Genomic DNA, 27,342 nt, shown 5'->3' with positions numbered 1-27,342 from the left:
GCAGTGACGAAAAACACAAGAATGCACAAAGGTAATCACGTGCCTTGGCAACGTATTATTTGGGCCTCCTCTTCAGACACGACACACATATCGAGGACCCATTGCCTCTTCCTTCCTCTTGGCTCTGCGCCTTTCATTTTGAAGCCCCACCGCATCTCGTACAATGGTGTGGTGGTGGTTGCAGATGCGCGTGGGGGTCGTGAATTTAATGTGCGCAGCAGTCAGCCAGTAGGGAGGGATGAGCTGCGACAGGAGATGCTCCCTACAGCAATTGCCACTATAATCTGTTAAAGGCTACACGGGGGATCTTTGTCTTTGTATGATGGCTTGACAACGACCAAAATCATGGAGCAAAATAATATGGAAATATATTTCTAGATTTGAAGCTTTCGTGACTGCAAGGATTCATATTCTTAGGTTTTTTTCGGTAAAGTCACGTAGGTAAAAATTTAAAATTAATAAAAAATAAAATAAAAATCACGACGTTTCGGAAGCTTGTGTTGCCTCCGAAACGTCGTGATTTTTATTTTATTTTATTAATTTTAAATTTTTACCTACGTGACTTTACCGAAAAAACCTAAGAATATGGAAATATATGTTTGTCTTTCAATATAAAAATATCAGCTTTTTCACAACCCAACGGCCTCACGACCTTTCGGGAGTGTATTATAAAGGACCGTCTGGTTCACTATGAGACCTCCTTTACCAGTGGCAAAATATAGTAGTAGGTTTTTACCCTTTAAACTAATAAAGGTGTCAGTTTTTGTACCAGTTTAAAGGGTAAAAACCTACTACTATATTTTGCCACTGGTAAAGGAGGTCTCATAGTGTAAATGCTTACCCCGAGCTCTCAATACTCTGATAGTGCGCTGTCTTTGAGTTGTACGCCTTTTGGCGTCATCTGGTCCAACACCAATGGAGACTAGGCTCTAAGAAAAGCTGTCTCGTGTGTGGACCAATCAACTTCAAGGACAGTGATTATCATTATCATTATCAGAGTTGTTTTCTTTTTGTTTGCATTTTGGCTGCTTGTGTTGTGGTTATTGCAAACATGATGCATTGTATAAAGGTGTCAGTTTTTGTACCAGTTTAAAGGGTAAACACCTATTACTACGACCGTCTGGTTGTGAATTATTTATTTTCCATGTACTCCCACAAGGCCGTGGGGCCGTTTGTGTTTTGTACGTTTTTATGCGGATAGACAAATATATGATGGAGACATTGCTTAAATAGTTTAGTTGATTAATTTTGTTACTTTCTCCACAACAACGCTCATGATCATTGTTGTTATGTATAGTCCAAGGGGCCAGATTAGAAATTGGTCACTGCCTAAGGGGCCGTCCATAAATGACGTCACGCACCTAGGGGTGGGGGGGTCAGACATTTGTGACGATGTGTGACGAGGGGGGGGGGGTTGAGAAAGGTGACGTCACATAAAAATGCGCAACTTTAAATAAATATAGACAACACGTTCTACTTAATTAAATATACTTTTTAATAAATGTTTTCTCTTACAACATCAGAGTGCAGCGCCACATTAAATACGCACTACAATGACAATAGTTTAAAGCGATTTGAAGCATGTTTTATTTTGGGGGGGGGGGCAGAGCTTTGTGACGTCATATTTGAGGGGGGGTCTGACTTTTTGTAACGCCGTGTGACGAGGGGGGGGGGTCAAAATTCGTCCAAAATCGCGTGACGTCATTTATGGACGGCCCCTAAGGTAGCAACCAACTTTGTAAGTACCGATGTATTTTTATGGCTGAGAGCAAAAATGTTTATGACATAATTCATTGTCACGTGACAACCATTTGAAAAGAGCAATTTGACGTCCCTCTCGTTTCCGATGTTTTACCACGTAATTAATTGTCATTGGCCACATCGAGAAATCGGAACCACTCGCAAGTTGTGCCACTACGGGTGGAGCCGACGAGCGAAATATCAGTTTCAGTTGCATTTATTAGGTATAGCCCTATGTTTTATTTTTATTATTTTATTACTTCCCTTCTACGTGACTTTACCGAAAGAACCAAGAAGAGGTATAGCCCTGTGAGCCATTCGGCTTATGAATCGGGTGCAACCGCAACAAACAAAAACATGAACAAGAAAACATGTTGTGGTTTCACGCTTCAACACACCGGTGGCCTAAAGCAGTGAACTATTTGTCTTTTGTCAACGTGACACTTTTTTGCTGATTGGCCGTGTCGGGTGGTGGAGGGTTACGACACATTTATAAAAAAAACGCGATCTAACCCAAAAACTTTGATTATGAATCAGTAGGAGTATCAACATTTTTCAAATCAAAACACAAGATCATACTTTGCAGTATCCAGAGGGAAACATTTGATTTCAGGCCATTTATCGAGTCTGCAGGGCTCAATGTGACTCAGTGGGGGGCCTGTGGGTGGCCATGAATTCCTCCGCCATGAACACCTCAAGCCAACAGAGGGCGAGCGAGAGAGATGGGGTGGGGGGGGTGAGAGAGACCGGCGTTTGTCACGGACATCAACAATAACATCTCTAGTGCCACATCGCTGCGCAGTGGACACGGGGCGTACTCGCATCTCCCCAGCTCGTGCTGGTTAGTGGTGGTGGCTCTGTGGGTTGTTATTCATTGCGGCTGCCATGGTAGTCGGGGGCGGGGACTGGCAAGCGAGTGACGTGAGATGGGAGAGGAGGAGGAGGAGGGGAGTGGAGACCGCGGGGAGACTTTGCCGAGGTCACGGCTACAGCAGCAGCGGCAGCAGCAGCAGCAACTACAGCAACAGGAGGGACTACAGCTTTGGCAGCAGCAGGAGTAACATCGTCGCCATCATCATCAGCAGCAGTGAGTCCCGGGTATCAATCTCCCCGTCTCTCTCTCTCGCTCCTTCCCAAGCCGTGAGTTGCATGGACTCCCGTCAGAGCAAAGCCATCAGAGGGGAGCTGTGGAGTTTTGGGTTTTGTTTAAAGGGATATTGGTAGAGTTGAAGGGGACACTGGGGGTGGGGGGGGGGGTCTTACCTGGGTTGCTGGCAACTTACGACGAGTTGAGACCGAAGCGAGACGTTACTGAAGGGCAACTTGGAGGGGCGATGTGGAGTTGGAGGGGGAGCTGTCTGTGTGGGGTTAACGGGCACTGGGTCCAAGCTGGTGGCGTTGCAGAGAGGTTGAGTTTGAAGGGAGGTTAGATGTGGTGGGGGGCAGAAAGGAGCTGGGCCGAGGGAGGTTGTGGAGTTGAAGGGAGCTGGGAAGATGGGATTCAGGGACGGGGAGCTGGAATGAGGGCATCTGGGATTATGGGAGCTTGAGGGGATGGAGGGACCTGGGATTAGAAGGGAGTTGAGTAAGGTCACAGAGCTGGCAGTTCAGAGTTGAATCCAAAGGGAGGTGGATGGACAGCAGAGCATGGATTGTCGGGAGTGGAGATTTTATCGGATATAAAAACTTAACTTGCACTCACACGCCAAACTCAGCGGTCTCCTTTCACTTACGGTGTTTATTTGCAACACACCTCTAGGGGGGCGAGGGGAGCCGTATTCGGTTGCGTAACGTGCATTTACTTACGTGAAGTTTTTTTTCCGTGATTCGCACTGATTTTAATTGATTCGGGGGGGAGCGGGCGGGCGAGATTCCTCGGGGAAATGTTACGCAACCGAACACTGGGAGCTTCAAGCGAGCTTCTGGGATTGTGGCAAGCCGGGGGCAGATGTGGAGTTGAGACTTATTGGACGGGAGGATCTCTGGGGATCTGGAGCTTATAGAGAGGTCCTACTGAGAACGTGGCGCGGCTGAGAAAAAAATACGGTCCTGAACAATGTTGACAAGGGGTGACTTTGTCTTGCTCGAGGCCATTTACTTTTTTGAGCAATCGATGCGTCGTTGCAGGATGGGCCCAGTGGTAACACCTGTGCCTCGCAACAAGAAGGACCTGGGTTCAATGCCTGCCTCGGGGCAGCTGTGTGGAGTTTGTCCGTTTCGTTCTGCATGGTTTTCCTCCCGATTCTCCGGTTTCCTCCCACAGCTGAAGACATAGAATGTAATTTGGTGTTGGTCAAACATCCTAATGTAGAATTATCCTGAAACAGTCTTCGGACTAGGAGTGGCTTTCCCTGGTTATGAAGAATTATCCTGAAACAGTCTTCAGACTAGGAGTGGCTTTCCCTGGTCAATAAGTTAGTCTTAATAAGTTATTGTTAAACCGGGGTTTCCAAACGTTGCGAGTTGGTGGTCTCAGCCCATGCACTAATGACTGTTAACAACAACAACAAAAAACCCTCCATCACATTAAATGTGGGTGTTCATTTAATCTTATAAATCCCAGCTCTGGGATTAAAAACTAAACATATTCTGTTTGAATGCCAAACATTGGGCATGTCGCTGAGCATGCGAGAATCTCCGCCCCCTAGTGTGTGGATCAAACAAATTATATTTTAAGGGACATCAGAAATAGGTTCAAAGTGGACAACTTCTCTTGACACGACCGATCCTCGACGGTACAATTTTAACAGCGATGTCAAAAAATAGAAAAGGAAAACCAAGGGCACTGTAGCCTCGCTAGCTCCTGCTGCCACCACCACGGCAAAGCGAGCACACACATAAACACAGCCAAACTTTCCATGCGTGCATTGCAAGTGACGATAATGTGGGCAAAAACACACACGCACACACAAAGAAATAAATATATATGGAAGGAACTCAACACGGCTATACCTCGTGACTTGCTTTTGTAAAGTATGCCCGCACGTGCCCTTGTTATTGTGTATGGGGCTCAATATTTACTTGCAGGCACGGTGGAAGTTACAAGAAGCGAGTTGGGGGTTTGTTAGTGGACAGGATGGTCCAGATGTCTTGTGATACCCCCCCCCCCCCATTTACTTCTCTACAGCTTTATTTTTAAAGTAAGGTTTGCTTAAAACAGAGATTAATGTGCAAAGGGAACAAAAAAATGTTAGGGGCCAATTAATTTGAAGGGACAAGACAATATGGGCCACCCTCTGCAGTGACCGTGTATCTATCTATCTTATCTAAATATATACGGGGTAGTATCCCTTGGAATCTCTCATTTACTTGATACAGCTATCGTGCTGTGACGGTTCCACCTGAAGACGGAAGCTTGTGTTGCCTCCGAAACGTCGTGATTTTTATTTTATTTTTATTTTACTTTTATTAATTTTAATTTTAATTTTTTACCTACGTGACTTTACCGACAAAACCTAAGAATAGGAATACTTGCAGTCACGAAAGCTTCAAATCTAGATTTAAAACGCAAACAGTTGCTGCATGGCGGAGTGATGGACACGTGGAGTTGCAGGGCAGGAGAAGAGAGGGCTTTGCTCGTCAAGTGCCTGCTCGAGGAATGCGAGGCCTGTGTACCCTTCTCGGCCCTCGCACTCGTTCTATATTTAACGCCCCCTCTATATACGTCCGTCTCGCGAGACGTGCGCTGATGATGCTGATGATGCTGCTGCTGCTGCAAAAGCGCTTGCTGACTTTTTTTCTTCCAGGACGTGTTGCTCATCCGTTTGCCACGGGCGTTTGAATTTGAGCAGGGCCCCTCTGAGAATTATTTAATTCCCTTACTCCGCTCAATTGATTTCACGAATCACGTGAAAAGAAAACATTTGGTGAAAAAAATATTAAAGCCTCGCCTCTTACTGGTGGTGTGCCGCTGAACGGAAGGTGATGGGCAAAGCCTGGTGATATCATCGGCCGCAACCAACTTGGCCATGCCTTGAAGAAGATTTCCCACCTGGTAGCAGAATGTCCGGGAATCCACCAATTTTAAACTAATTGACCACAGCAATCGACTTAATTGTCGAACGGTCCCAGCTCTACTTTGTAGAGTGCAGAGTTAAGTCCCGTATGGTGCTATGTTGATAAGAAATAGATGTAATGTTCTCTGCCAATCGATGACACGGACACTTGTGGCGTCTAAGTGGCTATTATTCAAAGTGGTTATGCTGCTCTCGTGCACGAGGACGCTAACTCGCACCCCAAACCGCAGAAGATCCATTCATAATATAATTTCCATCCAGTGGGATTTATTTCATTTCGCAGAGGGCAATGTGGTAAAGCCATTGTTTTACCGTGCTATGCTCCCATGTCAATGCACCCCACCTTCAACCTGCCCTGACCAGGATGGTGAAGTATGGTCAAATAACCCCCGTAGGTGTTGGGGAGTGAGTTGACAAAAGGGCTGTGCATGCACCTATGTTCAAACCCTAATCCTAACCCTGAGCCGAGGAAAATGTACATTTGTAATGTGTCCTGGTGGACTATATCAGTATGTGAACCGGCGCATGAATAATAGCATTGCGCCATAAGAATGGTACGGATACCAAAAGTTCTAAATAAGAATAAAAAAATATTTTTGCGTTCGCCAACCTAATGACTCTGGCCAAATTAACGTCATTAACACCCCCCATCACGCACCACGTGTACAAGCGTTTCACGGCGCCAATCATTGTTGTTTCAGTTCACGCTGGCGAGCTGAAGACGAATTCTCGCCACCAAATGTTGCAAATGCCTACAACTTTTCACTTGCAACAGCCTCGAGCATCATCAGGACAGTACTCTGGAATAAAATCTAGGTATTCAGAATAACCGTGTTACCTAACCCGGCTATTTAAATAGGTGTAACGATCTCACAGGAGCAACTCGTTAGAATTAAACAAGATATGAACCATTACAATTTACTACAAAAAAATCTGTTATCTGTGACAATTATTAACAAATTCATGATTCATTTGAAACACTCATTCACGTAATTTAATATTCTTTAGCATGATCCAAATGTAATTTTAACTAAAGCTTAAACTAAGTGTTAGAAATGTTATGATAGTCTACTATCGAATATATCACATTTGTTCATATGTATCCAAGCCGCACCTAATTCTGAACTGTGATAAAATTATCATATGGTAGATCTCCAACAAGACTAATACCGTCACGTGAGTGTTGTGAATCGTCGTATCGTGCTAATTTCCCAGCCCTTTTGTTCGCGTCATTGAGAAGCCTAAACAACACTGAACAATCTTGATTTGAACACTGAACACTAAGTGAATGTTGTGGAGGCACGCAGCCACGCAAGCGGCCAAACGCAGCTCGCATTTTTGAGTCGTGCCCTTCTCCCTCCCCGGCGAGAATTCTGCTTACGTGCAAATGGCACCGACCTGTGAAATTTGAAAGCCTTGCAATGTCCGCTGTGGAGCGTGCTAAATGTTGTTTTGCTGTCTGAGCTTTCTCGCATCATTCAGCGCCCCGCGTTAAACACAAACAACGCGGCGCTTTGGTACGGCGGGGTCGCAGCCAAAGAGGCCATCCATTTAGTCGGTACGCATGGAGGGGGGGTAGGGGGGGGGGTAACCCAAACGCGTACGCTTGCGTATGGGGGGGTCTACTGACAATGTACCAGAGGTGGGACAAAGTCATTGTTATGCAAGTCCAAGTCGAGTCGCAAGTCATCAAATTCATGACTCGAGTCTGACTCGAGTCCAAGTCACATGACTCGAGTCCACATCTCATAGGTGGGACAAAGTCATTGTTATGCAAGTCCAAGTCGAGTCGCAAGTCATCAAATTCATGACTCGAGTCTGACTCGAGTCCAAGTCACATGACTCGAGTCCACACCTCTGCAATGTACGCATAGGAAACGGGGGGGGGGGGGGTGAAGCCTCGATAATAATTTGTCTACATTGGCCTTCAAATGAGTTAGATAGTCCGGCGGTGGACTATCTGTTTGCTTAAACACGTTAATATTATTCATCCTTGATTGTTTCTGGGTGGATTAAGTATCGGCCGTTCTATAGGATTCGGGGGGGGGGGGGTGGGCGGTAAAAAGTCCGCGTGCGTACAGGGAGGGGGGGAGGGGTCAAGTTTTGACAGATTTTTGCGTACCTACTAAATGGGTGGCACCAAATTGGTGACTGATATCGGGAAACTTGCTTTTTCTGTTACAAATGTTGAGTTCATCACTGCTCAGTTGTCAAATTTTTTCCTTCCCTGTGAAAGCTCGCATGGGATCAGGGTTTAACATAACGATAAGCAGACAATACACCTTCACATATCGGTCCCTCCACCTAATAAATAACAGTACTTTTACACATCCCACGGGGAGCTTTTGTGGCTGATGTGATGTGTAAAGTGCTTTTATTTTTTTTACGTGGAGGCACAGATATAATGTGAAGAAGGCATATTATGCTGTTACAGTCTCCACGATGGCGCTCATGATTCAATCGTTAAATGTGGTTACTGAGATTTAACGTGGGGATTTTGAGAAGCCCCGTTCTGACACAACCAGAATTCTTAAACAGCAAACTTTATTGCGCTGCTCTGGCTGTGAGTTCCACCTCCTGAAATACAAACAAGAAGGACATTCTGTGAGTGAAGAAGAATATCTCACGATACCAGAAGAGAAAACATCTTAAAGTGACTTTGTGCAAACTACGGAGAGAGAGAGAGAAAGAGACTCAAACTCCAAATATACAGCAGCAGCAGCAGGCGTCGTCAGGGTCGGGATCGAACCCACGACCTCCTGCATACCAGGCGATGTCATCAACATCTACTAGCCAGTAGGGTCACCTCAAAAGGAGGACGTCCTGGGAAAACCAGAACAGGTGGCAACGCTATTTCTGACATTGGCCCTGTTGAAAAAAATTCGAGCTGACTCACTGTCCCTACCGTTCGTGGTGTTTAAATCAGACTCTGCTATTTATAATTAAATCAGTCAGTATTAATGCATTTCCTCCGTTGTGGCAATCTGTGCCAGGAGTGGGATGAGAAACGAAATATTATTCACGGAACTTACAAACGACACAAAAAGCGGAGCTCGAAGTTGCTTCATGCGTTACACTGATGCCTTTGTGTCAGAGATCCGGACCTTTGTGTGCTCTCACTGTAGCTCAGGGTAATGCTGTAAGCGCGAATTGTTGTTCTGTGTCCAACTTTCATCGGTGCCTTTTCATTAGTGTGGCGTGAATAGAGCGAGTGTTGTATTTCCCAGAACGGGTACGAATGCTTAAGTACCAAACAGCTGCTACATTATAATCCTTAAAAAAGATGACTCTAATGTAACATGATGTTGATATCTAAAACATTATTTAAAAAAGATATTCATGACAATATTTGCCAATGACTGGTTAGAATGTTTTCTGCACTACCACCATTCTAAACATACCTGCTAACTTAGAGTCGGTCAAAGTGACTTTGTGCTCAAATTAGCGTTGATGTTGTGCTCATCCTCCTGTTTAGAGCCTTGATCCAGTGGTGGAAATTCCACATTCCTCTGATGGGGGCGAGTCTGCCCATAGGACAGCCGCTGTTGGATTCCCCACAATGTGGTACTTGTTTAAAAATGGTACTTGTTTTATGATTCCGGAGTGATGATGGGCTGGGTCAATCCTCAACCAGTGTTTGGCGTCCCAGGACCGGTTGAAATATGACTTGCCATTTATGTTAGCCATGGCTGGAAATGTAATTCAGGTTGCTTTGTCCATAGTGCATTGCATTTAGCACTGTACCACTCCTCCACTTCGTAATCATAGTGTACAATTGAGTACTACTTAACTAAATTGTGAATCATCTGAATGCCAACGATCCAATGGAAGTGAACTGTACGGCCCACTATAAATAGCCACACTGGCCACAATCACAAGTGACTGCGAGAAGACCTGTCAAGTAGAGTTTGGGGCCCCGGTTGGTATTTTTGGCTGGTGAGAGCCCCCAATCTCTTCCCATTCTCCATCACCATTGTCAAAGGGAGTGACTTTACAAGTGCCTGGGTTGTACCCAATGTTGGAATATTTAGCAGGCGTGTGCTTTTGTATTTTTTAAAATATTTGATAAAAAGAACAGCTCAAACTATTCGTCAGCAATGAAATATTGAAATTGGCTGAGAACTTTTTTGCGGTTTCTTTTTTTTTTGGGTTGGGGGACCTCCTGTAAGGTTGTACCCCCTCCCCTACCATCCTTCACAAGACCTGAACGTAATAAGTAAAACAAACGGTGCTCACAGAATCAAAATAAATCCCGGCGCGGACTAATATATCTCGTTCTAGATTTGAAGCTTTCGTGACTGCAAGGATTCATACTCTTAGTTCTTTCGGTAAAGTCACGTAGGTAAAAAATGAAATTAAAATTAATAAAAAAAATAAAAAAATTATAAAAAATAATAATAAAATAAAATAAAAATACAAATGCCATTTTTTAAAATAAATTTTAATTTTATTTTTTTACCTACGTGACTTTACCGAAAGAACTAAGAGTATCATATATCTCGCCCGTGTGGCAGACAGCATGGTATTTTATATGGACACTGAAGTCCGTAATAATGATCAGCTGTTACCGTCAATCGCGGGCAAACACTCTTGCTGGCATCACGGTGGTGTCATCCGGGTGATTTAAGTGTATCACATCGTGCTGCTGTTCCCACATTCAAGTACGCACACTTGCATTAAACCACACCAAGTATTTTTAAAAGCTATGAGTAAATCTTACTGCTTTGGCTGGGACTGAATGGTTTAAGGGGAGCAGTTGCATGATTTAAAGTGGCTTTCTAGTTAATTAGGACCGTAAGTCGGATAGAAAGTGATTTTTCCACGTTTCTTGATAAGGGAGAAACGCTATAAGAAATACTACGGTATTGGATGTACGCACACCAATTTTGAATTCACTCCGCAATTGTGATAGTGCATTTTTTGCATGTGTGTCACACCATTGATTTATTCAATAAATAATCCATGATTTCTAAAACTACAGATAAGGGGCCGTCTATAAATGACGTCACGCACCTAGGGGGGGTGGGGGGGTCAGACATTTGTGACGATGTGTGACGACGGGGGAGGGGGGGGGTTGAGAAATGTGACGTCACTTAAAAATGCGCAACTTTAAATAAATATAGACAACACGTTCTACTTAATTAAATAGACTTTTTAATAAGAGTGCAGCACCAAATTAAATACGCACTACAATGACAATAGTTTAAAGCGATTTGAAGCATGTTTTATTTTTGGGGGAGGGGGGGGGCAGAGCTTTGTGACGTCATATTTGAGGGTGGTCTGACTTTTTGTGACGCCGTGTGACTAAGGGGGGCGGGGGGGGGGTCAAAACAAAAATCGTCCAAAATCGCGTGACGTCATTTTTGAACGGCCCCTAAGTACCTTCAAAGTGAGATAATATTTTTGTTACTGTAAACTTGCCGAACGTATGCAACTGCCTATTCAGCGGTAAGTAAACCATTTAGCGGAGGGCACTGTGTTTCCGAAGCTGAACTCGCAACTCGTCGCGGAATCCGTATGAAGCCCGTGGCCGTCAAAGCAAGTGTTAAATTCTCGCGGTCCACGCATGGCTGGCTTGCCAAGGCAGTGCTCGGCTAAAACAACGCAGGCAACCCTCCGCATCAGGACTTGTTTGACCGCCCCTTGTGTGGCAGACGGCGTGAACATTCCGTTACCCCGTGCCACGGACAGGTGCGGGCTGTAACCGTATCGCCGTGAGAGCGCTTCGTAGGCTGGACCCCACCTTGTTGCACCATCTGTACAGCACTAACATTGTGGCACTTGAGGTAGCCGAGAGGCTCGGAGGTCAGAGTGTGTGCTTTATCACAGGTGGCTACAAATTTGGAATCGAACGTAGGGATCTCAGTGGTTCCAGCTCAGTGCCCAGAGACTGCTGAACCTTGTGGCAAACACCCCAATGTTCAAAATTATGGTCAGTCACGTTTCGAAAATAACTCAAATTCTCAAAGATGAGTTGGCCAAGTGGCACGGAGGCACTGAGGTGGCGCCGCCAAGATCGAGGATTTTTAATTCCGGCAGCTGCCTATGGTTAAACAGAGTTCTTAAGTTGAAGTCAAGTGAGTTTATTGTCTGAGCCCGGTCACCAATGACAAACAAAAAATCCCATCACATGAAATTTTGTTCTGCGCTTAATTTGGCTAACTTTCCACGAAATATCAGTTTCACTGTTATGCAACCAATATTACTGCACAGGCACTGCGGATGAGAAGCTGCTGCCCCCTGCTGTGTGGATCAGTGGTTACTTGAAGGGGTATTGTAGGTCATTCTGTGATATACACTTCCTTGAGCCGTTCTCTCACACGAAGCGTTGTACTGCTGCCGATAGCACAACCGGGATAACATTGGGGGAAAAATTACACAACACTTTTGGGAGAAAAACTAAGAGTTGTGGCACCTGAATGTCAGTTATGGCCCTCCATTAATTTATTTTTTGCATGGACAACAGCCACGTTGAACTCTGTAGGCCCTGCATAGCCGAGCCGTGAAGCAAGACTCCATCTCCATGATAAGACACTTACTTCGTCAGTCTGTCAGTCGCGCCGATTACTTGAAAATGTATTGTCGTGCAATGTCAAGTGGGGGCTCATTCTGATCTGTCAGAACCAGATGATGAGCTAGGTATGGCCTGCGACCTTTGGTCTAGGGAAAAAAAAACACTTCAACCAAATGTATTAAAGTTCTCTTATTAAAGCTCTCTTACCTCTATTACCAGTCGTTTCATTCTTTGAGTTTTTTAAGTTGAGAACAGTTTTGTAAAAGGATAGAAGAATCCAGGTAACATGATCCATAGAAATTAGTTTTTTCTTGTCTGAATGGTTACTTGCAAAATGCACATTGATTATTTCGAAAAAGATTCACCCAATGTGCGTGACTTGCTAGTACCCGCTTGCACTCTAATCTGTTTTCCTTTGCAAGAAATATTTCTATGTACTGTACGTATGTTGCACCTATTTTGTACCGTACGTAGTCAACCGCGCTAATCGGAGGTGCAGGGAAGGACAACAAACAAAACACAATAATGCATTTTTTAAGAAATTTGTTTTCAATCGAGATTTAAAAGTGCATAGCTCCAATGGCTTCCGAATATTAGAAGGAAGAATGTTCCAGACCACCGCTGAAGCGCATCTGAAAGCGCGCGATGCAGTGACCGTCTTCGATGGCTCGCCAAAATCCACTGCGAGGATGACCGGAGTTCGCGTGATGGTTTATGCTCTTTGACGAGATCAGCAAGGGATTGTGGTTAATTTGTGGCAAGCACGTTGTGTGTAATAAGTGCGTAATGTTTACTCCCTTTAGTTTTACTCCCTCTAACGTACCGACATTTCATGTCATGTCAATATGTTACATGGAGTAATTTTTTTTATCACATGTGAAAAAATCCGCTTATCTCAGTGCCTGTCGCCCATGGGATAGGATTAATACGAGCGTAAAACTCGCCATCTGTGCGGCGTTCTGCTCTTCGTAAGGACATGTTGAACCTCTTCATTGATAACCTTCGGTATAAAGATTGGTCACTCATTGCGTCTTGGCAATGTGATGTCAATGCTATCTGTAACAATCCAGAATCGCCACCAGTAGCTGTCAGCATGAGCTCAGCTGTGACATCTCAGACATCTGAGCTATGTTTTCTGGATGAATATAACTAGCACTGTACATGCATAATACATGAGTGCATGTTCAGCTCTGATAAGTCTCTTGAACTTTAGAAGTGTTGCTTTTTACATTGGGTCCACCTATGGTACAGCTTTAGAAACGTTTTTCATCAGTCTTATCTGTTCAACAAAGGGAAGGAACGTGCCCGAGTGGATGTCATCCATGGAGACGGAGTGATACAATCAGGTCGTGTGCACATTCATCTTTCCAAAAGCACTCAAACGCGCTCTCGCCCACTCCTTTCATTTTGTTTTATTTTGTTCTCCTTGGTAATAAACAATAGTAACGCACCAGTGTGCCTCAAGCAAATGCTTTTTCTTGCTGTTTACCTGCCCGACACATGGGTCAGAAACACCGTGGTCATTAAAGAAAAGTATAGAACAACAACTGGAATGGGTGCAAAGAAGCGGGGAGAAGATGCAATCAACATGGGAGACGGAGGGAGCAATGCATGGTTTAGACTTGCAGCGTTTCCCAACCCCCGGGCCGCAGACCGGTACCGGTCCGCGTGGCCTGTTAGGAGCAGGGCCGCACAGCAGGAGGTGAGAGCGGTGAGTCCGCGCCTGGCCCGCCCGTTATTGTATTGTTTACCACTTCCGTCCGCGCCTCTCTCCCGCACTGCGCACTTGTCTCAGTCACAGTGTTGGTGAGCCCACAAGCCGCTAACCCCTAGTAGCCACGGTGAGTAAAGAACAAACGTCGCTGGAGAGCTTCTTTTAAAAGGGGGAAAGACCCAATGATGAACCCCCCCTCCCTCCCCCGGTCCGTGAAAAAATTGTCTTCCACGAAACCGGTCCCTGGTGCCAAAAATGTTGGGGACCGCTGATTTAGAGGCTGTACACTCGGTTTAATAACATCAACACTTTTAATACAGTAAAAGCATGTGGGCTTGGGCAGGACACGTCGCTCCAAAGTGAGTATTGATGATTGTCATTAATAATAACAACGGAGGGAAAGCCAAGGAAAATAACACATGCGAGAATAAGTCCACTGCCGAGATGGAGCAATGAAATCAATTCTTGCCGGGTGGATTATTGCATCGCGGGACAATGACGGCTTGGGGAGGCCTTCGTCCAGCAGTGGATTGATCCATGTCTGATGATGATGATCCATTCGCAAATATCCTGCTGGGCTGCTGCTTCAGTCGGCACGCGTTTAGGTAATCGGCGTGAAAAGTTCAACTGTTACTTTGTAGGTCAAGTGGAATTGATTGTAAAGAGAATGCCACTGCTGTAAGTTAAGTCGAAGTTGTAACCATTTACCTCTCCACCCTCTGGCGTTTTGATGAATTGTCCGTGAGTTAAGGTCACGATTCAAATAAAGAAACTCGTAATTGATTCTTGGGTTAAATGCCACGTAATCACGTGGCCACATGTATGCTGTGAAAGCCTCCCTTTACGCGCCAACTATCACAAGTTAAATGCAATGTAAGTTGTTTTTTTGGGGTAGTATAGTGGCCACTAGTGGCTAAAAGGGTCATTTGAACCCATGACATACGACGCGTGTGAATAGATCGATGTTGGTTCTCGCGGACACTATTTGGGGCCTGCATGCCAGGCTTAAGAATCATCGGTTCGTTTTTACTTCTCTGCTGTACGTGACGGTAAGCTCCCAAGAGTCTAACTTCAGAGGTCGCCAGTTCAATTTGATCTCCTAGCACGGGAGTATTTACAATGAGCAATATTGTTTAAGTCCCTCTCCATCCTCTGCCCCCTCCCCCGTATACTATCCACCCAGCGGTATAAATGTGCCCACCACAGTCTATTGGCAGATCGTGTGAGGTGAGGTAAACTGTAGGGGGTACTCCAACCTCCATCAAGATATCTTGCCAACATGGAAGAGTAGGCCAAACACCCTTGAGAGGTGGGGTCGCGGGGGGGCTCTCTCGATCCCCCTCTAGTCGAGGCCTTTCCGCCAGCATTGACGTGAGCGAGCATTTGCGGGGCTGCGCCTTTACCACCATCGAGTGCCATGTTCAGCAAATGCGCGAAATCTCCAATGCACATCACGTCCAAGGCTCTCTGCTGCACACACAAACGAAAAGCAACGTTCCCAGCCAAGCGGGGGAGACTTAGCGGAGTCCACCGGAGCAGCAGGTGCAGGGTGTGTGGCACGTTGCTGGCACGTTGCTGGCGTTCTCGGCCTGTTTACCCGTCTCCTGGGCCAGGTGGCTTCTCGTTTGAAGTGCCCTCACTGCAACGGTGGATGGGACCCAACCCAAGGGTTCGGCCAATTTTTGTTTAAAAACATTGTACCGCGCAAGTTGAGGTCTTCCAGGAATGCACAGCAAATACGGATTATTTATTTCGCTTTTTTTGATTGCCGCTGTTGTGACAGCCCGAATTGGCTTTTGTTCGTATTTTTTATTTTAAAACGCAGTTGCTGAGCACAGGTCCAAAGCCCCAAAAATACCAAGTGGCGAGCAACAAACAGTACCCTGGTTTAACAACGTGTCGTTTCCAAAACATCGGTGTGTTTACCTTCTTGGTTCTTTCGGTAAAGTCACGTAGAATGGAAATAATAAAATATAATAAATAATAGAATAAATAATAAAATAAAACAATAAAATAATTCTCACGACGTTTCGGCCACAACGCAAGCAGCCGTCCTCAGGTGGAGAACAGGTCTGTCGAGAAGATAGAGAAGACAGACGCTGTCTTCTCGACAGACCTGTTCTCCACCTGAGGACGGCTGCTTGCATTGTGGCCGAAACGTCGTGAGAATTATTTTGTAATGTTTTATTTTTATTATTTTATTACTTCCCTTGTACGTGACTTTACCGAAAGAACCAAGAAGATGAATCCCTGCAGTTACGAAAGCTTTAATCGGTGTGTTTACCACTCTGTTTTTTTGCAGTGCTGTATTGTTGAGCTGCAACTGATGTGAAATGATTTGAATAGGCATTATTGCATTGGGCGACACTCGGAGTGCAGCGGTATCTCGCCGTACAAAAACCACGAAAGAATAGTGAAGGGTGATTTATTATTGAAAATGGATACAAGCAGTACCACATGTGAGCGTTGTCGGGAAAGTGGAATGAAAGCTCTTTTCCAAGAGATTTGGCCACTGAACTAAGGGAGACAGGTTACTATCTGATTTGGGTCAATGAAATGTGATTAATCCGTTTAATAAAAAAAGTATTATCTAACAATCACTGAGGAACCACAGACCAGCTGGCAGGCAGCCAGGCTGTGAGCCTGCACCAACAATTGCCCCAGCTCTGCAGTCCTCTATATATTAAACATATTTTCAGCCAATTAATGGGAGTGTTTTACATGTGGGAGGAAATTCGGAGTACCTGTTCAAAACGCACACTTGTCTGGGGGACACACTCAAGCTCGCACAGAAGGGACGGGCGATATTTGTCTGCGTTTGTTGCACTGCCTTCTGGCAAGCCATGTTATGGCACCTCGATGTACGGCAAACATAGGCGCTCGCTAACAGCACTTGCCACAACGGTTGGCCCAATTACACAAGCCCGCAATATTGTACCCAATCTTGCAGCTCTGAGTTCTGCAGTGACCCGTGTGCGATGTTATTTTTTTCGCAGCCATCTGCTATCTGCTCACAAGCTGCCCCTCCCCCACCCCGCGTGTAGAATTACCAAGACATTAAATTGCTTCAGGCTGTCGAGGTGGCTAGGTGGCTCAGAGGTCGGAGTGCCAAACCAGCACTGCTGAGATCCTGGGTTTTGAATCCAGGTTTTAGACACCCATGACCAATACGCTACCGCTACACCACACATAGCCAACACGCACCACACACTGCCAACACGCCTCTCACGCCAACACCACGCAACTCTGGAATAATCTTACGTCCGTATCGAAGGTGCAACATTTCTTGAATTGATCATGGTTATAAGGACTCAGGACACGAGATGATGGGATGGAATCCAACATTCGAGCAGCGTGGGGTCGAAGTGAGAATGGAACAGTCGGTCTGGTAGGCTGAGTCCTCAACAGAGGTGGTGGAATAATTGATTAAAATCCATCACAACGGTCACTATGGGCGAAGCGATAGACGAGTTATACGTAGGTCACTGGCTGCCGGTGAGCGACCGAATTATTGGAGTGAATCCGTCGGTGCTGGATCAAAAATCACCCCGGCTGCTGCTCTCCGTTGAATTGGGTGCTGCGTTCCAGACACAACAACAGGATCTCAACTATTGGCCGAAATGGTGCTTTGCGCTGAAGTAATAATTGTTCAGAGTTTAACGAAGGCTTTTGGCAAGGGTCTGGAGGAAACCAAGCTCGACCTTGCTCATTAACTAACTTGCTCATTAATTCACTTTCTCGCATCTCTTTTTGCCTCTCCAACAGAGCACCCCCGGCGGTTGCCTCCACCGCCCCTTCCCCTTTGCGTGGCCGAGGGCGGTAGAGACGTGACCGGCAGGCCGTCTCTGTATTTCTGGTTCCGGTCACCGGCCGGCCTGTCGCTCGCTCGCCGTGAGGAGGAGTTGCCGTAGCGGTGGTAGTGGTACCCGGAGTCACCATGGCGACGTCGCTGCTCAAGAACATGGACAAGTACCGCGACGTGGACGAGGACCAGCTGCTCGGGGACCTCACGGAGGACGAGCTCCAGCGGCTCACGGACGAGCTCGAGGAGATGGACCCGGAGGTGACGACCCTCTCAGGCCCCCCCCCCCCCGCCACCCCCCGCCCCGTGCTCCCCCCCCCACCCCGGGAACCCCCCCCCCCGTGCTCCACCCACCCCGGGCTCCCCCCCCCCCACCCCCGGGCTCCTGACCCCCACGACTCATATACCAAATAAATAATAAAAATAACAATGATTTGGTTTTGAAGTAGCGCCTACTACGCCGGGGCATCTCCACAGCGCTTTACGGAAGACAAGCGACTTAACATTGCGCCTCATTTTTCGATTTAAAGCTTTCGTGACTGCAGGGATTCATCTTCTTGGTTCTTTCGGTAAAGTCACGTAGAAGGGAAATAATAAAATAATAAAAATATTACATAATAAATTACAATTCTCGCGACGTTTCGGCCACAACGCAAGCAGCCGTCCTCAGGTGAAGAACAGGTCTGTCGGGAAGACAGCGTTTTATTATTATTTCATTATTTCCCTTCTACGTGACTTTACCGAAAGAACCAAGAAGATTGCGCCTCATCTCCACACATTTGAAAGGGCACCCCCAGTGGCAGCTGTCACTGCGGGCACAAGGTGACTTGGCAGCTCTTGGCCCGCAGACGGAGTCATTGTCCGCCCAAAGGAGCTGATGATGGCGACGGTTTAGTCCCGGCTTGTGTGAATCTGCCGGTTAAATCCTTTAACCCCGAGGCCAGCACACAAGGGCCTGCTCTTGCCAATGCCGTCACGAGGATCTTGAACGTCCACGCTCTTCCGAGTTGCACAACCCCAGAAGTAACTCTGTGGCTGTGTAAACCTCGTTTTTATTCTTGCGCTCATTTATCCAGCAAGGCCTCACCGAGTCTCAAGACTCCTTTTCAGGAGGGTCCTGCAAAGTGTTTGCAGTAGTATGTGTGTGTGTGTGGGGGGGATGATTGCGGTGTATAATCCCGACCGAGTAGTTTTTCAGGTGTCTTCAGCTTCGGGACGTTTGGCCCAATGCCGGTCGTGTTGTGTGTGCGTCTGTTAATTGATTTACCGCGCTTGGGAAACGCGCGCCTTCAGAACGTAGGCCTGCCCGCCGGCATGCGACAGAAAGACCAGACCAAGAAGGATCCGACGGGGCCGTTCAAGCGGGACAATCTCCTCGCGCACCTGGAGAAGGAGGCCAAGGAGGTGGAGGACAAGGAAGATCTGGTGCCCTTCACCGGAGAGAAGAAAGGTAGCTCGTTCTCCGCTTCACCCACACCCTGGGGTTTTTATATTCACTTGAGCATCACCCGTTGTGACATATGCAACGGAAAGGTTTATCATTCATGAAGGGAAATTGAAAAAACATTTTTGTAAATATAACACTGGTCAACACACTTTTTATGGCATAAGGTATTCCAACGGTTTTAATGTAATTTTGGGGTGCTGATTCCAAATCTGGCATCAGTTTTTGTCTATCACATCAGGTTTTTGAGATATCAAATATTGCATTTTCAATAAAAACTGCAGAAGAAAAATATTAAATAAATGTGGATATCTACATAAAATGATATTATAAACACTCTATCCTAAAAATACAGCACCATATTTTAACACTAAAGCAGTCACTGACTCGCAACAATTTTGGGTAAAATCAATGAAAATGGGGTATGCCGATAGCATAAAAATGAGATGTGATAGAGCAAATCTGAGATCATATTTGGAATCAGCACCCTGAAATTAGTCTAGAACAGCTGCAAAAGTCCAGGCCTGAATTTTTTGTTGTTGACCAGTGTAATTCAACGTAATTTTAGTTTAACCGCGTGTGTGTGACTTCATCACCGATCGTTGCGTGTTTCTTCCCGCAGGCCAGTGCAATGTGTTTCGGCTCATTGGTCATGAATGTTGTTTTCTGGTGCTTTTACTTTCAAAGGTGGAAGTGATTGCCTGAGCATTGAGGCGGAGTTCATCTCCTGTTTATAGCCCTGCGCCAGCGGTGTACGTTCCACATTCCTTCGGTGGGGGGCGAGTCTGACTCGTGTTGCTTATACCAGAACTGCGCTTCAACAAGGCGTGCTCGCAGAATCACACTTATCTCTTGCACTTGGCGTGACTTCGTCGTTTGCGGACGTACGCGACGGCTGCACGAATGAAAGGCGCGAGCTCGAGGACGATTCGTGCGTGCCACATGGCACTTGGGGAAACTTGCTTCCACCAACGTGCCGGGAGCCGCAATGTCGCGTTACAAATGACCTTGTTTTGAATCGCCGTTTTCATTCAGCTTTGGAGCCTCCTCCTCTGTTGTGACCAGAACGCCCGAACGCCTTTCTTGGTCACCGCCGCATTTCTCGCGCATTCTTGGCGTGCTTCCAACCGGCCGACCAAGTGGTTTTCTGCAGTCTATTAGTGATAATATTTACCGTACAGTGCTTCAAATGATCAACAAGCCGTTTTTTTTCCCTCCCCTCCCCGAAGAGATAACATTTACTGCTGGCTGGAGCTCTTGACGGGCAGTTTGTAAATCGGCGTTAATGCGTATCTGGTTTTAGTTGTGGAGTGTTTGGAGTTACTGACCGTTCAAATCACCCGGAATGCGACCATCAAATCTTGGCAGCTAGGCAGGGTTGAGCCCGGACAACGCTAGGATGGGTGACCGCCGTGTACAAATAGGTTGCCATAATGCAGAGGTCGCAAACGGGTTTCGATTCCTTACCCGTACCCATACCCGGCCGCACCAGGGTCGCAAATGGGTACCCGTACCCGTACCCGGCTGGGTACGGGTACCCGTTCCCTACCCGTACCCTACCCGAAATGAGTGACAAACGGTTACTCACCAGTGACTCACGGCCTACCCGTACTCGTACCCGGCCGCACCAGGGTCGCAAACGGCTACCCGTACCCGGCCAGGTACGGGTAGCCGGGTATCGGGTAGGGTACGGGTATCGGGTACCCGGTTGCGACCTCTGCCATAATGACTGCGGGGCAACGCGGTGGGCAGCAGAGGGTAGTGCGGCAAAATCCGTTGTACTGCACTCTCGTGTTCTCTCACGTCTATGCCCCTCCCCCACCCCACCGCGTTCACTGACCCGTACTGACCATGGTGGTGAAGTATGGTCAAATAACCCCTACGACCCACGTGGTGTGGGGAGGCTCATCCGGCAGTGGGTTGATAGTGTGCAGTGCAGTGCATCTATAATCAGTGTGCACAATGGCTTCCATATATAGTGGTATCCACTTATAGATATCCCACTACATTAAAAGGGGAAAAATATACAATTATAATGAGTGATTGAGGGCTGCGAAGCATGGAAACCTGTACGTAAGACAGCCCCCTCAGTCCCTCCGCTGCTTGCTCCGCTTTGCTTTACATTTTTAAGTGACTCCGTGTCACAGGATTTGCGATGCAATCTGCGAATCAATTTCCTTAGGCCGTGGCGCATGGCCACACTTCTCCTGGGATAGAGGCCACGTGCGTCTGCGCGTGTGCGCGTGTGCGAGAGACATGGGGAGCGGTAGTGTAGCGGTTAGCGCGCTGCGCTATGAACCTGGCGACCCGGGTTCGATTCCCGCTCACGGCTAACACCAGTGACGATTATCTGAACCGGTCCTGGACCTCCTCTAGGTCGACTCAGCCTTAAATGAGTACCTGGTGCGGGGTGTAAATATCGCCACTGGGGAGACAAAGGCGGTCGGGCGTGGTGCTGGCCACCCACCCCCTCGTTCGTGTACCGTTCCGGCCTTCATAGGTGCTCGCTAACAGCACTTGCCCCTACAGTCTGTTAAGGCTATACGGGGGATCTTTTTTTTATCTTTGTGCGAGAGACATGGCTCCGTGAATCTCCATGCATGCTACCCACCTCCCTTCCTTCCTCTGTCAGACACGGAAAAGCCCTCGCCCTTCACGATATCCATCTAAGAGGCGGTGGTGGCGTGCACCATTTTAATGACTTATATATGTCACTGTGCGTGTGATATTCGTTGCATGAGTGCAAACTGCATACGTTATTCCCACAATGCCCCAGTTGGCGATCGGACGACCGTTTGTCCGTTTGGCGAAAATTTGCCCGCGTTGCAAATAGTTTCATTATCATCATGATCAATTCAAATGCCATGACATGTCAGCAGGATTATTTCACGTAACTGGGGCATCCGTCAATGGGTCGCCCCTGTACAGTGTTTGCGAGGAAACATCCCTGCGCTGACAGCGGCGGCTGCCAGTGCGAACGTGTTGTTCATTCTGCTTGGCACGAGCCTTAATCTACCGCGGCCTGATGCATGTCACCGGTGTGGTGCCGTGTGCGGTGAAATGCCCGAGGTTGATGGGGTTTGATCTGTCGTCAGGACACTGGAAACGCACCCATGTTAGGCTCCGTGTCTCTTTGCCGCGATCGGTCTGCAACGCTCGTGAACCGCGCCTGACGTCGCCTGCCAGGGTTGGGTGGGGGTGGTGCCTTCTCTACATGGCCCTTATTTAGACTCGGCGGTTTAAATGTCACCCCCGTATCCATCATTCATCTTTATATATGCCATGATCGTGCAGCGTTACTAATAACTGTTTTTTTTTCTTTTCTTCTAGGAGGCATTTTAATTTAATAGTTTCCTGGACCCATTGTGTTTTATTTATAATTTTTTATTATGTTTTTTTATTTATTGGAATGCTTAACCCCAAAACGTTGTTGCGATTTAATCTCACGATTCAAGAATCGATTCTTTACCACATTCTCATTCATTCCTCAGGCACTCTTCTTGAAGTATATATTGTATTGGGGCCCCATGGTGTACAGTGGAGTCTCTTAACTACTATTCACTCCCATCTCTCTGGCCTTTCTGTGTGATATGAAGAAGGGCAGTGCCCAAACTCTTGGCTATTATATGTAAATATAGTTCCTTTTAAGGCAGTGTCATAGTTTATAATTAATAGAGTTGTGTATCTTCTTGGTTCTTTCCCTTCTACTTGACTTTACCGAAAGAACCAAGAAGATGAATCCCTGCAGTCACGAAAGCTTTAAATAGAGTTGTGTAGTTTTAAGAAAAAAAATGTACATGCATTTTTGTGGCATGTGGTTGAGTTATAAATTATTGTAACCGACAGTAACATGGAGTTGGTTCTCTGCCTTACGGAATGTTGGCGACCTGCACAGAATTCTCAAATCCACAATTCTGGGGGACAAAATAATTTATCGGAATAATAATTTACAGCCCTATGTCAATCCATTGCTGGAGGAAGACCTCTCCAAACAGTGTCAGTCATGTGGGTCGTTTGACCATACTTCATCACACTGCTCGGTGCATGTCAGGGATCACTTGCCGTTTAAAAATCATGAAGATCGCACTCCTCCTTCTTCCACATTGAGGACTCGGTCTTCCAGACTCACTCTTAAATTTCACCCTTACTATCTTCAACCATCACACTGCAGGTCACAACATTTATCTTTCTATTTAAAGCTTTCGTGACTGCAGGGATTCATGTTCTTGGTTCTTTCGGTAAAGTCACGCAGAAGGGAAATAAGAAAATAATAAAAACCACAGCAAGAACATTTTCTTGCTGTGGTTTTCACACCTGATGATGGTTGCTTGTGTTGCAATCGAAACGTCGTGAGAATTGTATTGTTTCATTCTGCGTGACTTTACCGAAAGAACCAAGAATATTTATCTTTCTATTTTAACTAATTCAAAATTTTTTTTTTTTAACCAAGTCAAGTGACCTGGCCACAAATGATAGTCCAACGAAGTGGCTTATCAAGTGGACATTTATTGCAGCCAAATACTCTAAACGTACGTTTCTGAATGTGCTTTTTTCCGCGTTTTTTCTCACTCTGCTCGACTTTGGAACTCCCTTCCATCGTCTTTTTTCCCAACTTTTCATAATACCTTGTTCAATTCAAGAAACGTATTATCTCTTATCTATTCCACCCTCAGTGTGACGGTTTATGGCTGGTTGATTGATATTTTGGGCCTTTGGGCCTTTTCTCAGCAACCGTGATAAAACATATGAATACGATAGAAGTATTTATGTTTATTGCGTTCCATCTTGGTCAAGGAAATATCAGCATAGGCAGGAACCAAACATGTCAGTGTGCGGTCTCATTATCTTACCAGCTGTGTCGGGCACATCTCCAAGCGAGCTAAAAGCTCACCCCCCTTTCCGTGTTCCGGTAGCTGGCTGAACTAAAATACGTCATGTGTGCGTGCCACTGTGACCACCGTCCTATGCGTGTGCGTGTGTACCCGACCCAGGCAAGGCGTACATTGCGCCGGATAAGCCCTACCACCCGCTCGACGACCAGGTCACGCTGGAGCCAGAACTGGAGGAGGCCCTCTCAAGCGCCTCGGAGGCCGAGATCTGTGACATTGCAGGTTTGCTGCGTGAGCTCGGCCACCGTTGTCAAAAATGTAGTCGACTGTGCACAGTAAATAGAATACTTTGACTAAAATTTAGACTGGTGCTCACAGGCCTGTCCATGGCTCTGTTTCATCCATCCATGGGCCGCTTTAGCGTGCTGGAAACTAACGTGTGTGCTGCGCGTGCTGTGTGTGCTGCGTGCAGCCATCCTGGGGATGTACACGCTGATGAGTAACAAGCAGTACTATGAGGCCCTCGGGAGCAGCACCATCGTCAACAAGGAGGGCCTCAACAGTGAGTGAACAGCACACCCCTCCCCCACCACCGGTGTTATTAAAATAAACTACTAGTACTTGTATTCATGTTGCGACCGCAACCCAGTGAAACGTCTCCAAGCGCAGTTTTCTTGTAAGCCTAGGGGATCCCCGAACGGCAGCTGTCTCTGTGCGGCACACGGTGACTCGGCACCAGCCTACAAGCTGGTGCGAGCAGACGTTAGTCTGCCAGTAGGTGGGGGGTGGGGGCAACGGTTGCTAGGTGTTACTCCAATTGATTAATCTGCGGTAATATTTTAGAATTTGCCACTTTTGGAGTATGACGCCGCATGCGTTGAATTCCAAATACGATTGAAAACATTAATATATGTATGTTGAAATTATTTCGAACCGTACGTAGCTAACCATGCTAATAAGAAATTCTAAATGTATTAGCCCTTCTGTAAGCCTGTAGCGGGATGGAGGGGTTAGGGGAGGGGGTGGGTGGTGATAGCTCCTGTAAAGATAATTTAATATAACTCAAATTTTGGTCTCAAAGTGCGACTTTCATCATCATCATGATCACATTTTTTTCCACCGCATCGCAAAAGTGTTTTCTCAAATCGGTTGCTCACACACCTGCCCCGCGTTCACAGGTGTGGTTAAACCAGACGAGTACAAGTCGGTCCCGGACGAACCCCCAAACCCCACCGACGTAGACACCACCCTCGAAAAGGTGAAGAGCAACGACTCCAGCGTGGACGAGATCAACCTCAACAATATCCAGGTGAGCAGGGCACACGTCCTGAACAACTGAACTAAAAACTATTTCACATGCTTTACCGGGTAAGGCCCCCACTGAGATTCTGTATAGCTCTTTTTAAATCCTTTATATTAAGTTCACTTGCTTGCTTGTTTGCGCGCTTACGACCGTGCAAATCTTTCGGTCGTTTTTTAACCCACTTCCCGTGATCCGATCGAGCTGACATTTTGCACACAGACTCGTTGTGCGTGACAATTTATTTTCGTGAATTTTTTTTCCCTAAATTTTGAACATTTTAGGAATTTTTTTTAAATATTTAGTTACTAATTGCTTAATGGTGGCAGGCAATCATCTGACCCATAGGTGGCAGCCATCTCAAGCCAGAGGACGAGAGACCGATGCCACGCATATAAAGGATTTATAGTGAAAAACTTTGTTTATACGGGTTAATTTTTTCAGAAGTGATAGCTCAATAAAGTGGCTTATCACGGAGGAAATGTATAGCAGCCAAATACTCTAAATGCATTGTTGAGGGGAAAACCGGAGGACCCGGAGAAAAATACAGGCAACTACGGGGAGAGAGAATATGCAAACTCCAAATATACAGGCGTGAGGGTCGGGATCGAACCCATGATCTTCTGCATAGCAGGCGACGTAGTTAACATCTCGCCACATAAACGTCCGTCGGAAAGCTCATCACGAGGCCAGCTTGACACGCCGTCTCTCTGTCTCTCTCCGCGAGCCGGTGACGTGCCACTGCTAGGCGTGGGTCTCCCCCCCGATTGTTTACTTTGTGACCTCTTGCCACCTGCATCAAGTGCCCCTCCTCCAGATCTTCTGAGTTCATTCCACCATCCCATTTTCGGTTTATTACAACCACTATTTATGGTAAGGACTCATCCCATAGACTCGCCTCCTACCTACCTACCGCTCCCAACTCATCTCGCTCTACTCAGCACCACACAACCCTCTCGGCAATTGTAGTTTTTCTGTCCCCGGCCAGCGTTCGCCCAGTGAGTGTTGACCTGTTCTCCCCTGCTGCCCTCATTGTCTGAGATTCTCCTCTTCCCAGCCTTGAGTGATGTCGACTTCCTGCCTGTTGCAGGCTCAAGACTTTCTTTATTGTCCATCTGCCAAGGACTGACTGCCTCTCTTTATAAAACAAGAAAAAAAATGCCCACGGTTGTGTACAAGCGTCTTGGGACGCAGTCACGTTAAAGACGCTGTATTAAATCCACGCTGCACTTGCGCTGTATAAGATTTTCTCTCGCGCCACGTTGACGCGCCGGTGGGATTTCCGTGCCGCGTCGTTGTCCTTTCTGCGTTCGCCGTCAAGCGCGGAGTGCAGAGCCGCCTCCCGTCAGGCTCCTGCGGTTTGACGCGAGGTGGCGAGCGAACAAAACGAAAGCGTATTCTTGGTTCTTTCGGTAAAGTCACATAGAAGGGAAATAATAAAATAATATAAATATATTTCGATTTAAAGCTTTCGTGACTGCAGGGATTCATCTTCTTGGTTCTTTCGGTAAAGTCACGTAGAAGGGAAATAATAATACAAATATAAAATAATAAAAATTCTCACGACGTTTCGACTGCAACACAAGCAATCATCATCAGGTGTGAAATCCACAGCAAGAAAATTAGAAATTTTCTTGAGTCCTTACGTCGTGAGAATTTTTATTGTTTTATATTTATATTTTCTTGGTTCTTTCGGTAAAGTCACGTAGAAGGGAAATAATAAAATAATAAAAATAAAACATAATAATATAATATAATTAAAAAAATATTATTTTTATTATTTTATTATTTCCCTTCTACGTGACTTTACCGAAAGAACCAAGAAGATGAATCCCTGCAGTCACAAAAGCTTTAAATCGAAATATATTAATATTATTTTATTATTTCCCTTCTACGTGACTTTACCGAAAGAACCAAGAAGATGAATCCCTGCAGTCACGAAAGCTTTAAATCGAAATTTAAAACGAAAGCGCTCGCCCGATC

The 27,342-nt window shown here is 46.3% G+C and overlaps 1 protein-coding gene across 1 annotated transcript in view; it reads left to right on the top strand.

Moving 5' to 3' along the window:
• The first annotated feature begins 2,667 nt into the window (after window positions 1–2,667).
• LOC144945860 (tropomodulin-1-like) overlaps window positions 2,668–27,342 on the top strand; it is a 33,314-nt gene continuing 8,639 nt past the window's right edge. Inside the window, exons 1-6 of the mRNA XM_078874454.1 lie at window positions 2,668–2,827; window positions 17,750–18,047; window positions 19,080–19,236; window positions 24,222–24,341; window positions 24,532–24,621; window positions 25,238–25,368. Coding sequence (XP_078730580.1) covers window positions 17,922–18,047; window positions 19,080–19,236; window positions 24,222–24,341; window positions 24,532–24,621; window positions 25,238–25,368 — 624 coding nt within the window. The 5' untranslated portion in view covers window positions 2,668–2,827; window positions 17,750–17,921. The remainder of the gene's footprint in view (window positions 2,828–17,749; window positions 18,048–19,079; window positions 19,237–24,221; window positions 24,342–24,531; window positions 24,622–25,237; window positions 25,369–27,342) is intronic.

This window comes from Lampetra fluviatilis, chromosome 39 (assembly GCF_964198595.1).
Source record: "Lampetra fluviatilis chromosome 39, kcLamFluv1.1, whole genome shotgun sequence".
Classification (NCBI taxonomy): domain Eukaryota; kingdom Metazoa; phylum Chordata; class Hyperoartia; order Petromyzontiformes; family Petromyzontidae; genus Lampetra; species Lampetra fluviatilis.
This window is presented reverse-complemented; position numbering and strand designations above follow the sequence as displayed.